Genomic DNA, 15,573 nt, shown 5'->3' on the forward strand with positions numbered 1-15,573 from the left:
CACAGAACCCCAGCAAGGCTGCTGCTACTGCTGCGACTCAAGGGTCTCCAGTCAGAACTCCAGGGTCCTTGGAGGAGAAGGTCAGAAGGGGCCCCCTACCTGGGATGTCAGCATGAATGAAGGCTGGGGCATGTTTCGCTGGGGAGTGGACCAGCACCGCAGTTATACAGTGGGCACTGGCCACCTGCAGAATCTCGTCTCTGGACAGGAGGAGCTGGAGAAACAGGAAGCAGGAAGTGCAGCAGTCACCCCACTGACAGGACTAGAGGGAGGCAGCCTGGGTGCCCGGGGGCAGGAGCCTAATTGTCTCCTGACCCCTCCTGCTCTACCAGTCACCGGCCACGAGGACGGGCTCAGGGAGGGCAGTTATGGCTTATGGAAAGGAGTCTATGAATAGCAGCAGGTGAGAATTAGAACAAAAGAGAACACATTGGCACTCAAAGACCATTAAAACCATCACCAAGAAGGGCTCAGACCTTCATTGACAAAGGTCCTTTCACAGCCCCCATCTGGGTTTGGTGTTTGCAGCAAGCCTGGAACGTAACAAGGGAAGCGTCCACTATGGGCCTCGCTCACTTCACAGAGTGTGCAGGCAAGAGGTAACATGGGGGCCTGAGACTGTTGTCCTCACAAAGGCCTGCCTGCAAGAATGACCACTGGCTGGGTTTGGGAAGTTGGATTTCAGGGCAGTTCCCATCATTCCCAGAATTCATAAGAGTGGCTCACTTGACTAAACAATTTGTTTAAACAATATTGTTTATGCTGAACACCCAGGCTTTCTTTTTGGAGTCTGGAATTTTGGCATGCGTGAGTCAGACAGTGCCTACCTGACTGGCCAGCTCCCAGTAAAACCCCTTAGCACTGACACCCTAATGAGCTCCCCTGCTAGGCAACACTTCACGCTGTCACAGTGTACTGCTGGAGGAATAAAGCGCATCCTGCGTCCACTTGGGCAGCACTCTCAGGAGCGGCGCCTCGTTTCTGCCCCTCCCCGGCACTTCACCCCATACACCTTTTCCCTTTGCTAATTTTGCTTTGCATTCTTATTTTTTACATTTTTACTTATTAATTTTAGAGAGAGAAGGGAAAGAGAGAGATTGATTTGTTGTTTCTCTTATTTATGCATTCATTCATTGGTTGATTCTTGTATGTGCCCTGATAGGGGACCGAACCCACAACCTTGGTGTGTAGGGATGACGTTCTCACCAACTGAGCTTTCCAGCCAGGGCACTTTGTATTCTTTCACTTAGTAAGTCATAGCTGTGAGTGTGACTCTACACTAAGTCCTGGGAGTCCTCCTAGTAAATTGTTGAACCTGGGGGGTGGTACTGGGGACCTTCGACAGTGAGGTTAAGTTACTTACTCCAGGCCTCACTTTGCTAGTAAGTGGCAAAGCTGAGGTAGAAACTCAGACAAGCCATGTCCAAATCCAGTTTTCCAACAGCGGAGATGTCTCCCACACCAAAATTTTATATGAGGTTATTCCTCTACTCAAAACATTTCAGTGAATGTCCACTGTATAACATACAAATCCCTACTGGACACCACAGCTTTCAGGAGACCCTGTAACACAGATGTTAAGTGTAGTAGAAACTGGCCTTCCGGGGGGAAATAATGAGTAAAACATATATAACAGGACAAAGGTTTTAGAGATTCAAAAGAACAGGACGAAGCCACACTCACGTCCGGTGGAGCGGCATCTGAGGACTGCATGCTCAAACCCATCTCAGTCATGTTAGACTTAAACACAGACACATAAAAAGCCTTTCTGTTAGCATGCAAAGGAATTTCTAGATATTAATTTCTATCTTGTCCTCTTTTATATAGCAAAAGACATGTATTTTTTAAGATGCTACTAATAGAAGGCAAACCATTATTTAAAGAAAAAGAGCTGTAATTAAACTATGACACACTATTAATGATAAAATGCCTCCCAACTTCAGAGCTGTTAAAATGTGGGTGGAAAAATGTATCTTACAAAAATGGTGTTTAACCATTAAACAATGATTCTTGATTTAAAATGTATAGTCCTTATAAGTAGTATTAAGAAAAAAAACATTCTAACCCTACATATTCCTCATAGACAAAATTAATTATAAAAATCTTCTTTAAAATCCTCACCCAAGGATATGTTTTTTTTACTGATTTTAGAGAGAGGAAAGGAGAGAAAGAGAAACATCAATCAGTTGCCCCCAGTATGTGCCCCAACCAAGGATCGAACTCACAACCTAGGTATGTGATCTGACCAGGGCTCAACCCCAGAACCTTTTGGTGTACAGGATGACATTCCAACCAACTGAGCCACCTGGTCAGGGCTAAAAATCTATCGTTAAAAAACCCTAATAACTTACCATGACCTGTCAGGACCCGCATGACTTTCCCTGCTTGATCTCGAGCCTCATCGTGGGCCACTTCACCTCCCACCCATCCAACCCCGCTGGCCTCCATCTGTTTCTGGACCACATCAAGCATGTCCCTTCCTCTGGCTTTTACTCGCTGTTCCTTCTATCTGAAATGCCTTTCTGCCTGCTCTTCATATCACCAGCTTGCTTACTTACTTTATTTATTTATTTTCAGCTTCATTACGATATAATTGATCACTGGCTTACATTAATCCAAGTGTCAGCTCAACTGTCAACCCTTCAGAGAGGCCCTGCCTGATCACTCAACTTGTGGGTGACATTTTCTGCTACTATCTCTTCCCTCTTTCTTATAACACTTATCACAACCTACAGTTACTGTGCTTGCTCATTTACTTATTATCTGCCTTTCCCACTAGTTTATGAGTAGGCAAGAAGCTCATTTACTTACATACCACAATATTCCCAGTGCCTAACATAGTGACCAACATATCACTTAGTGCTCACTATGAATTTGACAAAATGAATAAATCAACGTTGCAACAGCAGGAACACAAACATTAACAATATGTTCCCAGGGACCTCAATTTTGAGAGAACAAGTTGATTATCAGCCAAAAGCAGGACGAGACAGCATGAGACTCTTGATACAAGATGCTGGAATGGAGGTACACGGATACATGCCAATCTTATCTTTATTTAAAATTTTGATATTTTGTACGTCATGAATTTTTTGCATTGACTTCGATCTTTTAGAATATTGCATTAAAATATTATTTATCTTGATTGCTGAATTTTTTATCGCCCACTTAAAATTTGCACCTAAGGCAAGTGTCTCCCTGACCTCGCCCTAGCCCCAACCTTGCTAGCCGCTGTAGTAAAATAAAATGCCAGTCATCCTTGCCCTGACTGGTGCGCTCAGTGGACTGAGCGCTGGGCTATGAAGCAGAGGGTCGCTGGTTCAGTTCCCAGTCAGGGCACATGCCTGAGTTGCAGGCCAGGATCCCTGGTGCAGGGAGTGTAAGAAGCAACCACACGTTGATGTTTCTCTCCCTCTCTTTCTCCCTCCCTTCCCCTATTTGTTTATCTAAAAATAAACAAACAAATAAATAAATAATCACTCTTAAAAAAAAAGAAAGAAAAAATTTTTTAAAAACCCAACCATCAAAAAAACCCCAAAAAACCCAATCATCCAAAGTGGCCTATGGAAGGACAGTCTCTACATACAGACAGAGGATGGCACCTCTAAACCAAAACCCCTGTCTCCACAAAGTCCGTGCCCCCCTAAGACAGTGCTCTCTAATCTCCACCCCTGCCACCATCATCATGCTGCCTTGGTGCACTCTAAGGACAGAAGACTTTGTGCCCCTGCTGAGACCAGGGTCAGCTGTTCTAACCAGATGTTACCATGAACACTCGAACCTCGAAGGCTGAATCAGAGAGGTCAACAAAGGAGAGAGAAAGGCTTTAAAGGCAAAGGGGAAGAGCACCTGCACAGCTAGACAGGATGTCCGCGCGTGTGCAGGTCCAGGGAGAGGTTGCATATGGCTGGAGAACTGGGTTGTGGAGTAGAAGAAACAGGTAAGCAGGGCTGAAGAGACAAACAGGGTCCAGAGAAAGAGGGCTCTAGGTAGGTACCATGCTGAGAAACCTGAGCTGTACCCCTAAAACAACTGAGGCAGCTTTGTTCCTGTTGTGTCATGTATGCTTCTTTCCCAGGCAGCCCGGATGTGAAGGGGAAGATGCAATATAAGGATTCACAACTGAAAAAACACATACGCACTTTCGGTCTTCTAACAGCGTGTTGTTTGGCTAGTAAGAAAATACTTGGTAAATCCTAGACAGAAAGAGTGGTGGATGAGGGCAGGCCTTGTTACTGAACCTAGAGACAAAGAATCACAAGACAAGGACCTTTTTGAGCACCAATGGCAGTGAGGTCTCCCCTGGCGGCCCCTCACCACCGTCGGAACTTTCCGCCAGTGCTGACTTGTTCATGATCACGGACACAAAGAGATCGTACTTCAGCAGCTGCCTCAGCAGACCTAGAAAACAAAGGGGTTGGGCAGTCGGGCAATGGGGGCGCGGGCACCGGGGAACACCTTAGGAGGCTCCTCACACCTGCCCTAGAATCTTCTTTATGCCTCCAAAGGTATGCCTAAGTATTTTATTCTTTTTAATGCTATTGTAAAAGGGATTGTTTTCGTAATTTCTTTTTCAGACAGGTTGTTGTTAGTACATGGAAACACAACTGATTTTGTATCCTGCAACTTGACTGAATTCATTTGCTAGTTTAAGCTTTTTGGTGAGTTATTAGGGTTTTCTACATATGCGAATTATAGTACCACGTTAAATAGAATCACACCCTCTTCTGTGCAGCCCCCATAACAGCACTTGCCACACTGGACTCTAACTGTCCACATCTCGACTCTGAGCTCCCTCAGAACACAGCTGGAGCTTGATCAAGTCTATGACCCCAGAGCCCAGCACAGAGGCCAGCCCGGAATGAATGCTCACTGTGTGCGGCTGGACTGTTCATAACATAGCTTTCGGCCCAAACTGTGAAAAGGAACCACTGTCACCCACAAACTATGTGTTCCCCTATAGCTCCTGCCTAAGGAGCCTCAAATAACACGCAGAGCAACCCGGACGTCACCCTGGAGGCTAGAGGGAGCCGCAGATGACGTTCCAAATGGGAAACCGACAGGGTGCGAGCACTGCAGTGTGAAGACTGACCTGGCAGCACCACAACAGGCAGTGAAGACTGGAGGCAGGGAAAACTGCTGCCCCACTTCCTTTCTTCTCCTTCTAAAGGCAACATTCTTAAGCTGCCACACCAACTCTACCTATCTTTCACAGTCTATACATCTTATCTCCCAAACCCTTGGCCTGGCGAAGCAGCACACTTCCCCACCATTAGAGAACCAGTACCTCAAGTCCTCGAGCAAAACCTCAAACCCTTTCTGTTTCCCCTGCCGCCTCATGTTTTACCCAAGCAGTTGATCTGCAGCTCCTTTGTCTGGGCGCCATCCAGCGTGGAAAGGAAGACAGGGCACAGCTTCTCCCGGAAATGGCCTGAAAGCACCTCGGCTGCCTTTGGTGAGGAGTACAGCTTCCCGTAGAGGTAACAGACGGAAGCCTGCACCCCCTCACTGGGGTACACCAGAGCTCTCAGCAGGTGCTCCGTCATGTCACCTGTCCGGAAGACAACCAAGAGGCCGGGGAACCACACAATGTCAACTGCCATGCGAAACTCAAATGCTGCCCTCAGTGGGGTACTAATGGTAATCCCCAATAACCCCCCGCAAGAAATGACTTCTGGGCATTTAATCAAAGGGAAAAACTAAGGTTTAGAGAAGTTAAAGGATTTACCCTTGTATAAATCCTCTGTGAGATATTTATTTGCATTTTACTGGCAGAAAAAGAGTACTTCCAATAATTCAGAATTAATTCCCCCTTCCACCCAAAAGGAAGACTCATACTAGGTACTTAATTAATTTGCCTTAAATAGTGAACACAAATAGCCAAGACCAGAGTCAAGAGACACTTTTTTCAAACTGGCCAACATACAGCACATTTTGCAGATGGGGAAACCGAAGCTTAGAGAGGGAAAGTAATGAAGGTGTAATGGGCCACAGATGGAAGTGTGATCAAAGCAGGCGAAGGCGAAAGGAGGCTCTTCCTGAGGGGTCACTCACAGTGCTCCACTGCAAGCTCGTCTGCCAGAGCTGGGATGGCATCCACCAACTTGCCGAGAAGGGTCAGCGTGGCCAGGCTGCCTCGCATGGAGGGCGTGTTACAGAGCTACAGAAAGTGAACACACTGCACTCTATAAATTAGGGTCAGGTGAAGCTCCCGCCAAAATTTATTTTGCCCGATCCACCCTCAGCCTGTCTGGTGCATGTCTCCCACCACCATCAGCGACCAGCCTCTTTAGCTACGTGACCCTCTCCCCTACTGGTCTGGGAAGCTCTAGGGGAAAGGGGCCGAATCAGATTCCCCTCAGAGTCCTCAGTACCTAGCTCAGTACGTTTGTTAAACTGAATTAAAAGACAAACTAAAGTACAAATTAGCATAGCATGTCTCCTATAGAGCCAGAAACTGGGAAATTTAAGTTGGCAATGTCATAAAGACAAAATTCTGGCTCAGTGCAAAAAAAAATTATTGTTATTATTATTACAGTTAGCTATTATTATGGAACACTCTATATGCTGGGTACTTTACAGGGAGAGTCAGTAGTATACATTTCACCTTTTCTATTGACTAACTGTAGCACTTTAGGTAAGACTCTTAACTCCAGCTGTGGGAGATGATAACAGTACCAACTTAGTCAGGGTAGTTGGGAGGACTGAGTGAGACAGTGCATGTAAAGCACCTAAAACAATGCCTAGCACACAGAAAGTGCTCAGTGTTAAGTGGCATGACATATATAATTATAAATCCAATCTGATCTATTAACCACATGCAGGGTAATTATAATGACATGATAATTTCATATAATTTATAATTAAATGTTGCTCTCAATGGTGTTAACATGAACATTTCTCTTCCTTTTGCAAAAAAGTAAAAAATAAAAAGTGATTCTGAGCATTCCAAAATCGTAAACACAATGTAAAAGTTTCTGGTTTAATTGATGTCTTTGATTACACTGCAGAAAGCAGGTTACACATACCCACTCAATGCTTACCTTAAATCATGACAAAAGCAAATGCCTTCAGTACAAAATACTGTTTTCAAAGCAAATAAAAATACTAAGCCAAGACACAGTGGAACATATTTCCCTGGTAAATTCATCAAGGAACTCTGTATCGTATGTAGGAGAACGCAGAGAATGGCCAGGGGATGATTATGGCAGAAAGACAGACTTCACCACATGGAGGCAGCATTTGGGAGTTTGAAAGAGGAAGGCAGGAAGCTACAAGGAGTATGTGAGCAGGAACAGAAGACCCAGGCCCTGGCTCTGGCTCTGCCACTGACCTCAGACAGTAAGTCCCTTTCCTTTAAGATTTTATTCATTAATTTTTAGAGAAAGAGAAAGGAAAGAGAAAAAGAGGGAGAGAAACATCAATGCCAGAGAGAAACACCGATCAGCTCTGCCTCTCGCACGTCCCCGGACAGAGGACCAAACCCGCAGCTCAGGCATGTACCTGACTGGGAATCAAACCGGAGACCCTTGGCTTTGCGGAACAGAACCCAACCAGTCAGGGCTTTTCTCTGGATTTTAATCTCCCATCTACCCAAAGAAGGGTTGGCCCCGCTGTGGTACCTGAGGATCCAGGGGGTACTCAAGAACTCACAGGTACGCACTGACCTCTTTGTGGCACTCATCCAGCAGGCAGCGAACGGTCTGCTCCAACTTCAGCTGAGCTGTGAGCTGGATAAGGACTGAACACACACAGTGGCATCACTAGTCAGAAGGCACCCCAGAGTTCACCTTTTGCAGCCCTTCTACTCCAAGTCACTTGCTTGTGCTAATCGGTTCTAGTCTGTTCTGTCTCCCCCATTAAACCATGCATGCATGTCCAAACAAAAAGATTTCTGGCTTCTTCATTTCTTTTATATCAGCAGTTCACAACTAGACTGCACAATAGGACCACCTAGGAAGTTTTTAGAAAAAATATTCATGTCCAAGACCAATTTACATCAGAATCTCTACAGAAAGAAACTAAGCATCTAGACATGTTTAAAGTTCCCCAGGTGAGTCTATTGTGAAGCCAAGGCTGAAAACGACTATTTTTATATTATCTCTACATTTTTTCCTTCCTCAGAATTCACTCCTCCGTAGGCTAGAAAATAGAATTATGAGTGAGTTTCTTTGCCAGTAATTGCCAACAATATTATCTCTCAACCCCAAACCCACCCTTCTATACAATCATTTGTGATGTTTCTGCTGGTATTTGGGGAGAAGTGGAGAAGAGGCTGGTTCTGCAAGAGTCAAAAAAAGTACTGCTGTAAATAAAATTCACCTGCTGCTGTGGGACGGCTCTGCCACTTTCAGGGTAAAGAAGCGTTCTGGGATAACACGGAGACAGGAAGAAAGCAGGAAGCGAACAGGAAACAGTGGGGAAGGAGCAAGCCCTCCTTCTCCCTCTAGTTCTGCGGTCTGCATCTAGGGCCCACCACCTCAGTCAAGTTCTTGGGGTCTGATGACTGGGTTCTGCAAGTTTTGCTGGCACTAACCAGAAGTGAATGGCTTTAGGATGACAGCCCAACTCAAGAGTGACCTTGAAGAAAATAGTGAAATCTCCCCTCCCCTGCCAGCGGTCAGAGCTTCAGGTGTCAGAAGTACACACAGGTCATGTTAACTTATGATCCGTTACAGCTGCCAGCAGTTACAGCTGCTAACGGAATGGTCATGACCCAACAGCGGCCAAGCAGCACCCTCCACAGAGGTCTGAGTTTCATACATGACGTCCCTCCTCCAAACTTGTAGTTTGAATAATTCCAACCTCTCCCTTTGTTTCCCAAGCCCTAGGGGTGGGAGCTGCTTTCAGAAACTGCTACCTCTGTGAAAATTTGGTATTCTCTTTTTGTCTTCAGTTACCTAGCTAATAATTCTTTATATTAAAGTTTTTTTTCTGTCCAAATCACTGATGAGGTTTGTTTCCTGCCTAGACCCTAATGGACACAGTTCTTGCTTTCTGCAAGAATCCTCCCATCCCAGTGCTCTTGTCTTCCTTCTCCTTGAGCCTTTTAAAGGCAAGCCTTCCACGGCTAGCCACCAACCTATGTGCAGACAACTTCCAACCAACCAACATGAATGCAATAAAAACGGAATTTTATACATCTTTGCAACAGCACTCAGCAGTTCTTGTTATTTAGCAGTCAACCTCTCCTCCACACTGTACACTGTTAAAGGGAGGAACCATGTCTTATTCATCTATGTATCCCTAGTGTCTGATACAGTACTTGGCACAAAGTAGGTGCTCAAGAAAGAAATGCAGAATTAATAACTGGCAACTAGTTGAGATTTCTTTATTTGGATCTGAAATAAAACATGCCATCAAGGTTTCAAGTAACCGGAGCTGCAACTGAGGCTAATATCCCCAGCTTTAAATGTTAGGCACACACAGTTTCACCTTACCTTCGATACAGAGTTCTGCCATACTCCCATCATCCACATTGCATAACAGCCCTTGGAGCAGAGGGAGGTAAGAGAGGGACAGTTAATAGTTAAAAGAAAAACAAACCCACAAAGGCACACTGTGAAGTCTAAAACTAACATCAGCTTTAAGCAATGTCCCAGCCATCCTCAGCACCAAACACCTAAATTTTCAATGACCCACTCTGGCTTTCAAAGAATTAAAACAGTCAGTGTAGCACAGCAATAAAACTGTGTACTCTGGACTCTATAACAGACCTGGGGTAAAATTCCAGTTCTGCCAGTTGTCAGCTATGATTTCCCTGAGCCTTAGGGATCATCCTCTCTCCCTTAAAGCACTGTCTTGGCAGCTAAAAGCCTAAAAAGCCTCTGGCAAAGTACTCAGTATGAGTTAGCTTCCCTCCTCTCCAAAAAGGCTCCTTCCAAAGGACATGATAATTGTATTAAAAGAAGGGACATCTTAATACATCTCATTTTACACAAGAAGAAACTGAAGCGCAAGAAAGGGGTAGTAACTCAATCAGGGCCACAGCCAGGTCAGCAGACTCTAGTGTGGACCTCCTGATTCTGTTCAAAGACCATGTAAGACTCGACTCTTTGAAAAGATCACACGTTTTCCATATTCATCTTCACACTTTCACTGACCTCTTAGCTGTCAAATTACCATATAATGCATCATGTACCTTAGAAAGGTGACCCTTTCTTCATCATTATGACAAAACAATTTGCTAATAAGTTAAACGGTTACTTCACAAAAAGTCTAAACTATCTTTCCAAGGCCCCCCAAACCAAACATACATGCTATAGGAAAATGCATGCCAAGTTCCCCTTTTCGTCTCACCAAAAAGCATGCTCACGAAGTGGACACAGACTCTCTGATCCTGACCCACCAGCTGCATGACCAGGGAGGCGTGCCTCACGAGGACGTCCCGGAAGCAGGACAGCACGTGCTTCTTGCGCACCAGCTTCAGGTAGGTAAAGAAAAATAGTCAACAGCAACCGAGTCTCAGCCATCCTGAACCCACACAATTGTAATTATACATACAATACATAACAGTACAAATATAATTACAAGATGATACTGGAGGGACCCTCTAATTCATGGTTAAGATCGTGCTCCCTGAAGGGAGTATGGAAAAGGGTATCACTTACACATTACACACAGGACTCCATATGTTCACACAGAGGATTATACACGTGCTGAGGTTCTTAATACCCGATACTTACATAGCACTTCACTGTGCGCAAATCACTCTTTTGTCTACCTGCTTACTTAAGCCTGACAAGCTGGCGAAGCAAGCAGAAACAAGTATCATCATAGCCATTTTGGAGATAAGGAAACTGAGGTTCAGAGGCTTTCCCAAGGACCCAAACCTAAGTCTCCAAACAGATCCCGTCAAAGGTCAGAGCTCTTTCCACTTCGACAGCCCAGGAGTGTGATACTGGGGGACCCTCCATGAACCTCAGAGGTAGATGGAGAACATGCACCACCCTTCCATTCAACGTGGATACAAATCTTCACACTCATTTCACCTCCCTGAGCAGGAAACTGGGTAGTAGTTGTGCCAAGTGCTCAAGACAGTGGCAAAAGTTGGGTCAAAAAACGGGTGTGCACAGAGGATAGAACAGGAACATGGGCCCAACTGACTACATCACCCCCTTCCACTGGTGGGAGGTGGAGCTAAGCAAAGCGTGTTGAAGGAAAGAAGTTGCATCTCCTACCGCCTCTAACCTGTGCTACTGCAAACCTGTTTTCCTCCACCAACGCCCCCTACACAGTACGTTAAGCTAGTGAGCTAAACGAGTCACTCAAAAAAATCTCAATGACTCTCCTTCACCGGAACTGATCTCAACCGAGTTTTCCGCCCTCAACTTTCTTTCAAACGCTAATGGCTCCCTAAACTCATCCTTGCTAATACCAGCCTCCTAGGATAAGACCCCCCCCCCCATCTCTTCTGTTCCAAATCTTACCCCCTACTCAAGCCTAATGCGAACCCTTCCTCCGAAGGAAAGGGTTCCGGGCAACCCTGAGGCCCAAACCGTTTTCAGAGAATACTAAGGCGCCATTTGCCTTTTCCACTCTTACTCTCTCACAAGTGTACAGTGAAGCTTTTCGAGTATTTTGTGACATGTGATAACAGATTACATGCATATCTGAAAATCCAGCTGCCTCCTATTAAGCCAAACATTAAAGTGACCTGCAAAAAAAATGTAAAAAGCCAGTCCTCTCACTATCTTTTTTGTTTGGGAAAATAGAGTTATTTTTACTTTTTAAGCTTGTGCCTGCTGCCTTCCCCCTTGGCCTCACTGGTGCCTGGCGGTCGCTTCCACCCGGCGGCCCCGCCGTCTCGGAGACCCCGGCGGCCCTCCGCGCCACACTTCCACACTCAGGCGCGGGAAGGACACGGGCGCGCCCAGCGCGCGTGCGCCTGGCCCCGGGGTGAGCAGGCGACTTTTAAAATGGACGGAGCCGAGCTAAGGCTAAGTTCCGGCGAGAGGGCCGCATGCGGCCGGACAGCTAGCCAGAGGGGGGGGGGGGACGGGAGCCTGGGGTGGGCGCCGCCGCCGTCCCTGCGGCCCCGGTCTGTCGGCCACGGGGACCGGCGGCCCGAGGCTCAGAGGGGGCGGCAGGGCGGGTTTGGAAAGGGCCTCGGAGGGCGGCCTGGGGCCGACGTGGCGGGGAGAGCACGTCGCCGCCGGCAAGGGGCAGCCTGCTGACGGGGTGGGTTCCCCAGGCCGGCGGGGCCGGCTCCGGGAACTCGGTCTGGCCCGGGGCGGCCCTGTTCGGGGGCGGAACGCGGGTGCGGGCGGACCGGGGGCTGGGGGGCGGGGAGCCAGTTCGCACCGACACGCCGGGCTCGGGCAGCAGCTCCAGCACGCAAGCCAGGCAGAGGCGCGGGGGCACGGGCAGCAGCCAGCGCGGGTCGTGCCGGTGGTGGGCCCTCTCAAAGAGCAACGCCGCCTCCTCGTCCCTCCCGGCCCGCGAAGGGCCCGCCGCGGCCTCCCTCACTGCCATCGGTCCGCTCGCACGCTCCCGCGACGGCGCGTTTTCCCGCGCAAGTTGTGCGCAAGCGCACGTGGCCGTACACTGCGCCTGCGCGAGTGCTGGAGCGCGTCCGACCGAACCCGAAGGTTTGCTCTGAAAGTCTGCAATCTTCATGTTATCAAAGGTTGAAAAACATTTGTAAAGAAGCTATCGTTAGCCTGGAAAAAGAAAGCAATCTATTTTGCCCTGGCTGGCGTAGCTCAGTGGATTGAGCGCAGACTGGGAACCAAAGTGTCCCAGGTTCGATTCCCAGCCAGGGTACATTCCTGGGTTGCAGGCCATAACCCCCAGCAACCGCACATTGATGTCTCTCTCTCTCTCTCTCTCTCTCTCTCCCTCCCCTTTCCCTCTCTAAAAATAAATAAATAAAATCTTTAAAAAAAAAAGAAAGCAATCTATTTCTATTTTAAAATTAAATGAACAATTTCAGGGATGTTCATCTAAATGCTATTGCTATTATTATTTTAAATTTACGTGACACCGTCCTCTCAAAGAATCTAAAGTGTTCCCCTTACAATGTCCTCTCACGGAGGGCTCCCACAGCACTTGAGACTTTGAGAGTTCACCAGGAACACTGAAGAAGAAACTTTATTGTGTTAAATATATTAATAGTAACAATCCGTCAATCTACAAGGATTTATTTAGCACCAAAATGCCCAGCAACTGGCTAATGTGGAAGGAGACAAGTTCCAGAGGTGTTCTCTACATTCAGAGCAGTGTGACTAAGTGGAAAAAAACACTTTCCATGGCAAAATAGTTTGGGAAACAACGGTTTATTATTCAATGGAGTGTTATGAAGTAATGTTTGAAAAAAGTAGATATTAATATAGAAAAATCCCCATTAAAATGTTAAGTGTACAACAAATGCATAATTATATAGTATTCAAGTGTGTAAAATAAATAAGCAAACAAAAAACATTCAACACATCTCATAACAGTAATACATGTTCAACAAAGACAATTAAAAAATATTTTCCAGTCTTTTTCTATACATTTTTACACCAGCAATGTACAAAGGTTGTAAACAGCTTTCTCAGAGAAAACTATGTTGTGTACATCTTCCATATCATACTTTAAATGTCCACAAAGTGTGTATTTTTTTGACAAAATTTAAGCCAGGAACTGGAGTAGGAATTAGAGAATTCAAAAGTAAACAAGAAAGCCCTGGCTGGCGTAGCTCAATGGATCGAGCGCGGGCTACAAACCAAAGTGTCTCAGGTTTGATTCCCAGCCAGGGTACATGTCTGGGTTGCAGGCCACGCCCCCCAGCAACTGCACATTGATGTTTTTCTCTCTCTCTCTCTCTATCTCCCTCCCTTCCCTCTCTAAAAATAAATAAATAAAATCTAAAAAAAAAAGTAAACAAGAGACAGTCCATGTCCTCAAGGAGCTAGAAGTCCAATCAAGGAGACAGATAAGCAAATTATTACAATAGCATATATGCATATGCCCATTACTGTGTAACAAATTACCCCATGTGATGGGTTAAATGGTGAGCCTCGAAAAGATATCTGCATGTCTACAATGGACTTAATTGTGCACCCCAAACTCAGATATTGAAGCATTAACACATAATGTGACTGTTTGGAGATAAAGGCCTTTAGGAGGTAATTAAGGTTAAAGAAAGTAATAAGGGTGGGGCCCTAATCCGATAGGATTGGTGGCCCCCTAGGAAGAGAAGAAAGATCTCTCCACCTCTCCCTGTACATGCACTGAAGAAAGTGCATGTGAAAGGTTCGTGCCTGCCTTTCCTGTAGCAGTTCATGCCTGCCTTTCCTGTAGCACTTGAACTGTGGTAGGCAGCCTCTCCACCTCCCGGGGTTCATGCCCTCATGTGTTCTCTCCTCGAGTGTGGAAAGTGCATGCACTGAAGAAAGTGCATGTGAGAACATGTGAGAACACAGTGAGAAGGTGACCATCCATGAGCCAGGAAGAAAGCTCTCACAAGAAACCGAACCAGCCAGCAGCCTAATCTTGGACTTCCAGTCTCCACAACTGTGAGAAAATAAAATTCTGTTGTTTAAGCCTCCTAGTCTGCAGCAGCCAGAGCAGACTAATATAACATCCTAATCCCCAGAACCTGTAAATGTTACCTGGTTTGGAAAAAGGATCTTTGCCATTGTCATTAAGCTAAGGACCTTGAGATGAGATCATCCTGGAGTATCGGTGGGCATTAAACCCAACAATGACAAGTGTCTTGAGAAGAAACGCACGGAGTACAGGAGGCGGCAATGTGAGCACAGAGGCAGAGATTGAAGTGACGGTCCCACAAGCCAATGAACGCCTGCAGCCACCAGAAGCTGAAGGAGACAAGGAACCGATCTTCCCTGCAGCCTTCAGCCCTGCTGACAGCTTGGTTTCAGACTTCTGGCCTCCAGAACTGAGGGAGAAAATTTCAGTTGTTTTCAACCACCAAGTGTGCGGTAATTTGTTACGGTGGCCCTGGAAAACTAACATGCCCCAAAACTTAGCTCGAAACATCTCATAGTTTTTATGAATCAGGAATCCAGGCACAGAGTAGCTAAGTGACCCTGGCCCAACGTCTCTCATGAGTCTGTGGTCATCTCAAGACTAACTAGGCCTGAAAGATCTGCTTCCAAGTTCGCTCACATAATTAGTGGCAGAATTCAGTTCCTCGAAGGCAGTTGGAGTAGGGGACTCACTTTCGTGACAGCTTTTGTCCAGAGCACTCCCTCAGTTTCTTCCCACAGTGCCTTTCCACGGGGCAATTCACAGCATGGGGGACGGCTTCCCTCAAGGAGCAGGCAAGAGAGCGAGACAAGTGCCCAAGATGGAAGCTACAGTCTTTGTAACCTATTCTCAGACGTGACATTCCATCATTTCTGCTGTATTCTGTTTGTTAGGAGTGAGTCACTGGATCCAGTCCACGCTCGAGGAGAGGAGAACACATGAGGACATGAACCCTGGGAGGCGCAGAGGCTGCCTACCACAGCACAAGTGCCACAGGAAAGGCAGGCACGAACTGCTATGGGAACACCTTGCCGGCAGCAGTGCATAGGAGGAAAACATCCAGACATTAACTGGGTCATATCATTATGGATTATTTTT

General features: G+C 46.4%; 1 protein-coding gene across 1 annotated transcript in view; it reads right to left on the reverse strand.

Annotated features, from left to right (window-relative positions):
• Window positions 1-12,474, reverse strand: part of MEI1 (meiotic double-stranded break formation protein 1) — a 58,294-nt gene extending 45,820 nt beyond the window's left edge. The window contains exons 1-8 of the mRNA XM_045835009.1: window positions 12,304-12,474; window positions 10,300-10,423; window positions 9,441-9,491; window positions 7,668-7,741; window positions 6,055-6,160; window positions 5,348-5,551; window positions 4,271-4,401; window positions 100-214 (exon numbers count right to left, since the gene is read on the reverse strand). Coding sequence (XP_045690965.1) covers window positions 100-214; window positions 4,271-4,401; window positions 5,348-5,551; window positions 6,055-6,160; window positions 7,668-7,741; window positions 9,441-9,491; window positions 10,300-10,423; window positions 12,304-12,474 — 976 coding nt within the window. The remainder of the gene's footprint in view (window positions 1-99; window positions 215-4,270; window positions 4,402-5,347; window positions 5,552-6,054; window positions 6,161-7,667; window positions 7,742-9,440; window positions 9,492-10,299; window positions 10,424-12,303) is intronic.
• Between the last annotated feature and the right edge of the window lie 3,099 nt (window positions 12,475-15,573).

This window comes from Phyllostomus hastatus, unplaced genomic scaffold, assembly GCF_019186645.2.
Source record: "Phyllostomus hastatus isolate PE091 unplaced genomic scaffold, TTU_PhHast_1.1 phas_contig_198, whole genome shotgun sequence".
In the NCBI taxonomy this organism is placed as follows: Eukaryota; Metazoa; Chordata; class Mammalia; order Chiroptera; family Phyllostomidae; genus Phyllostomus; species Phyllostomus hastatus.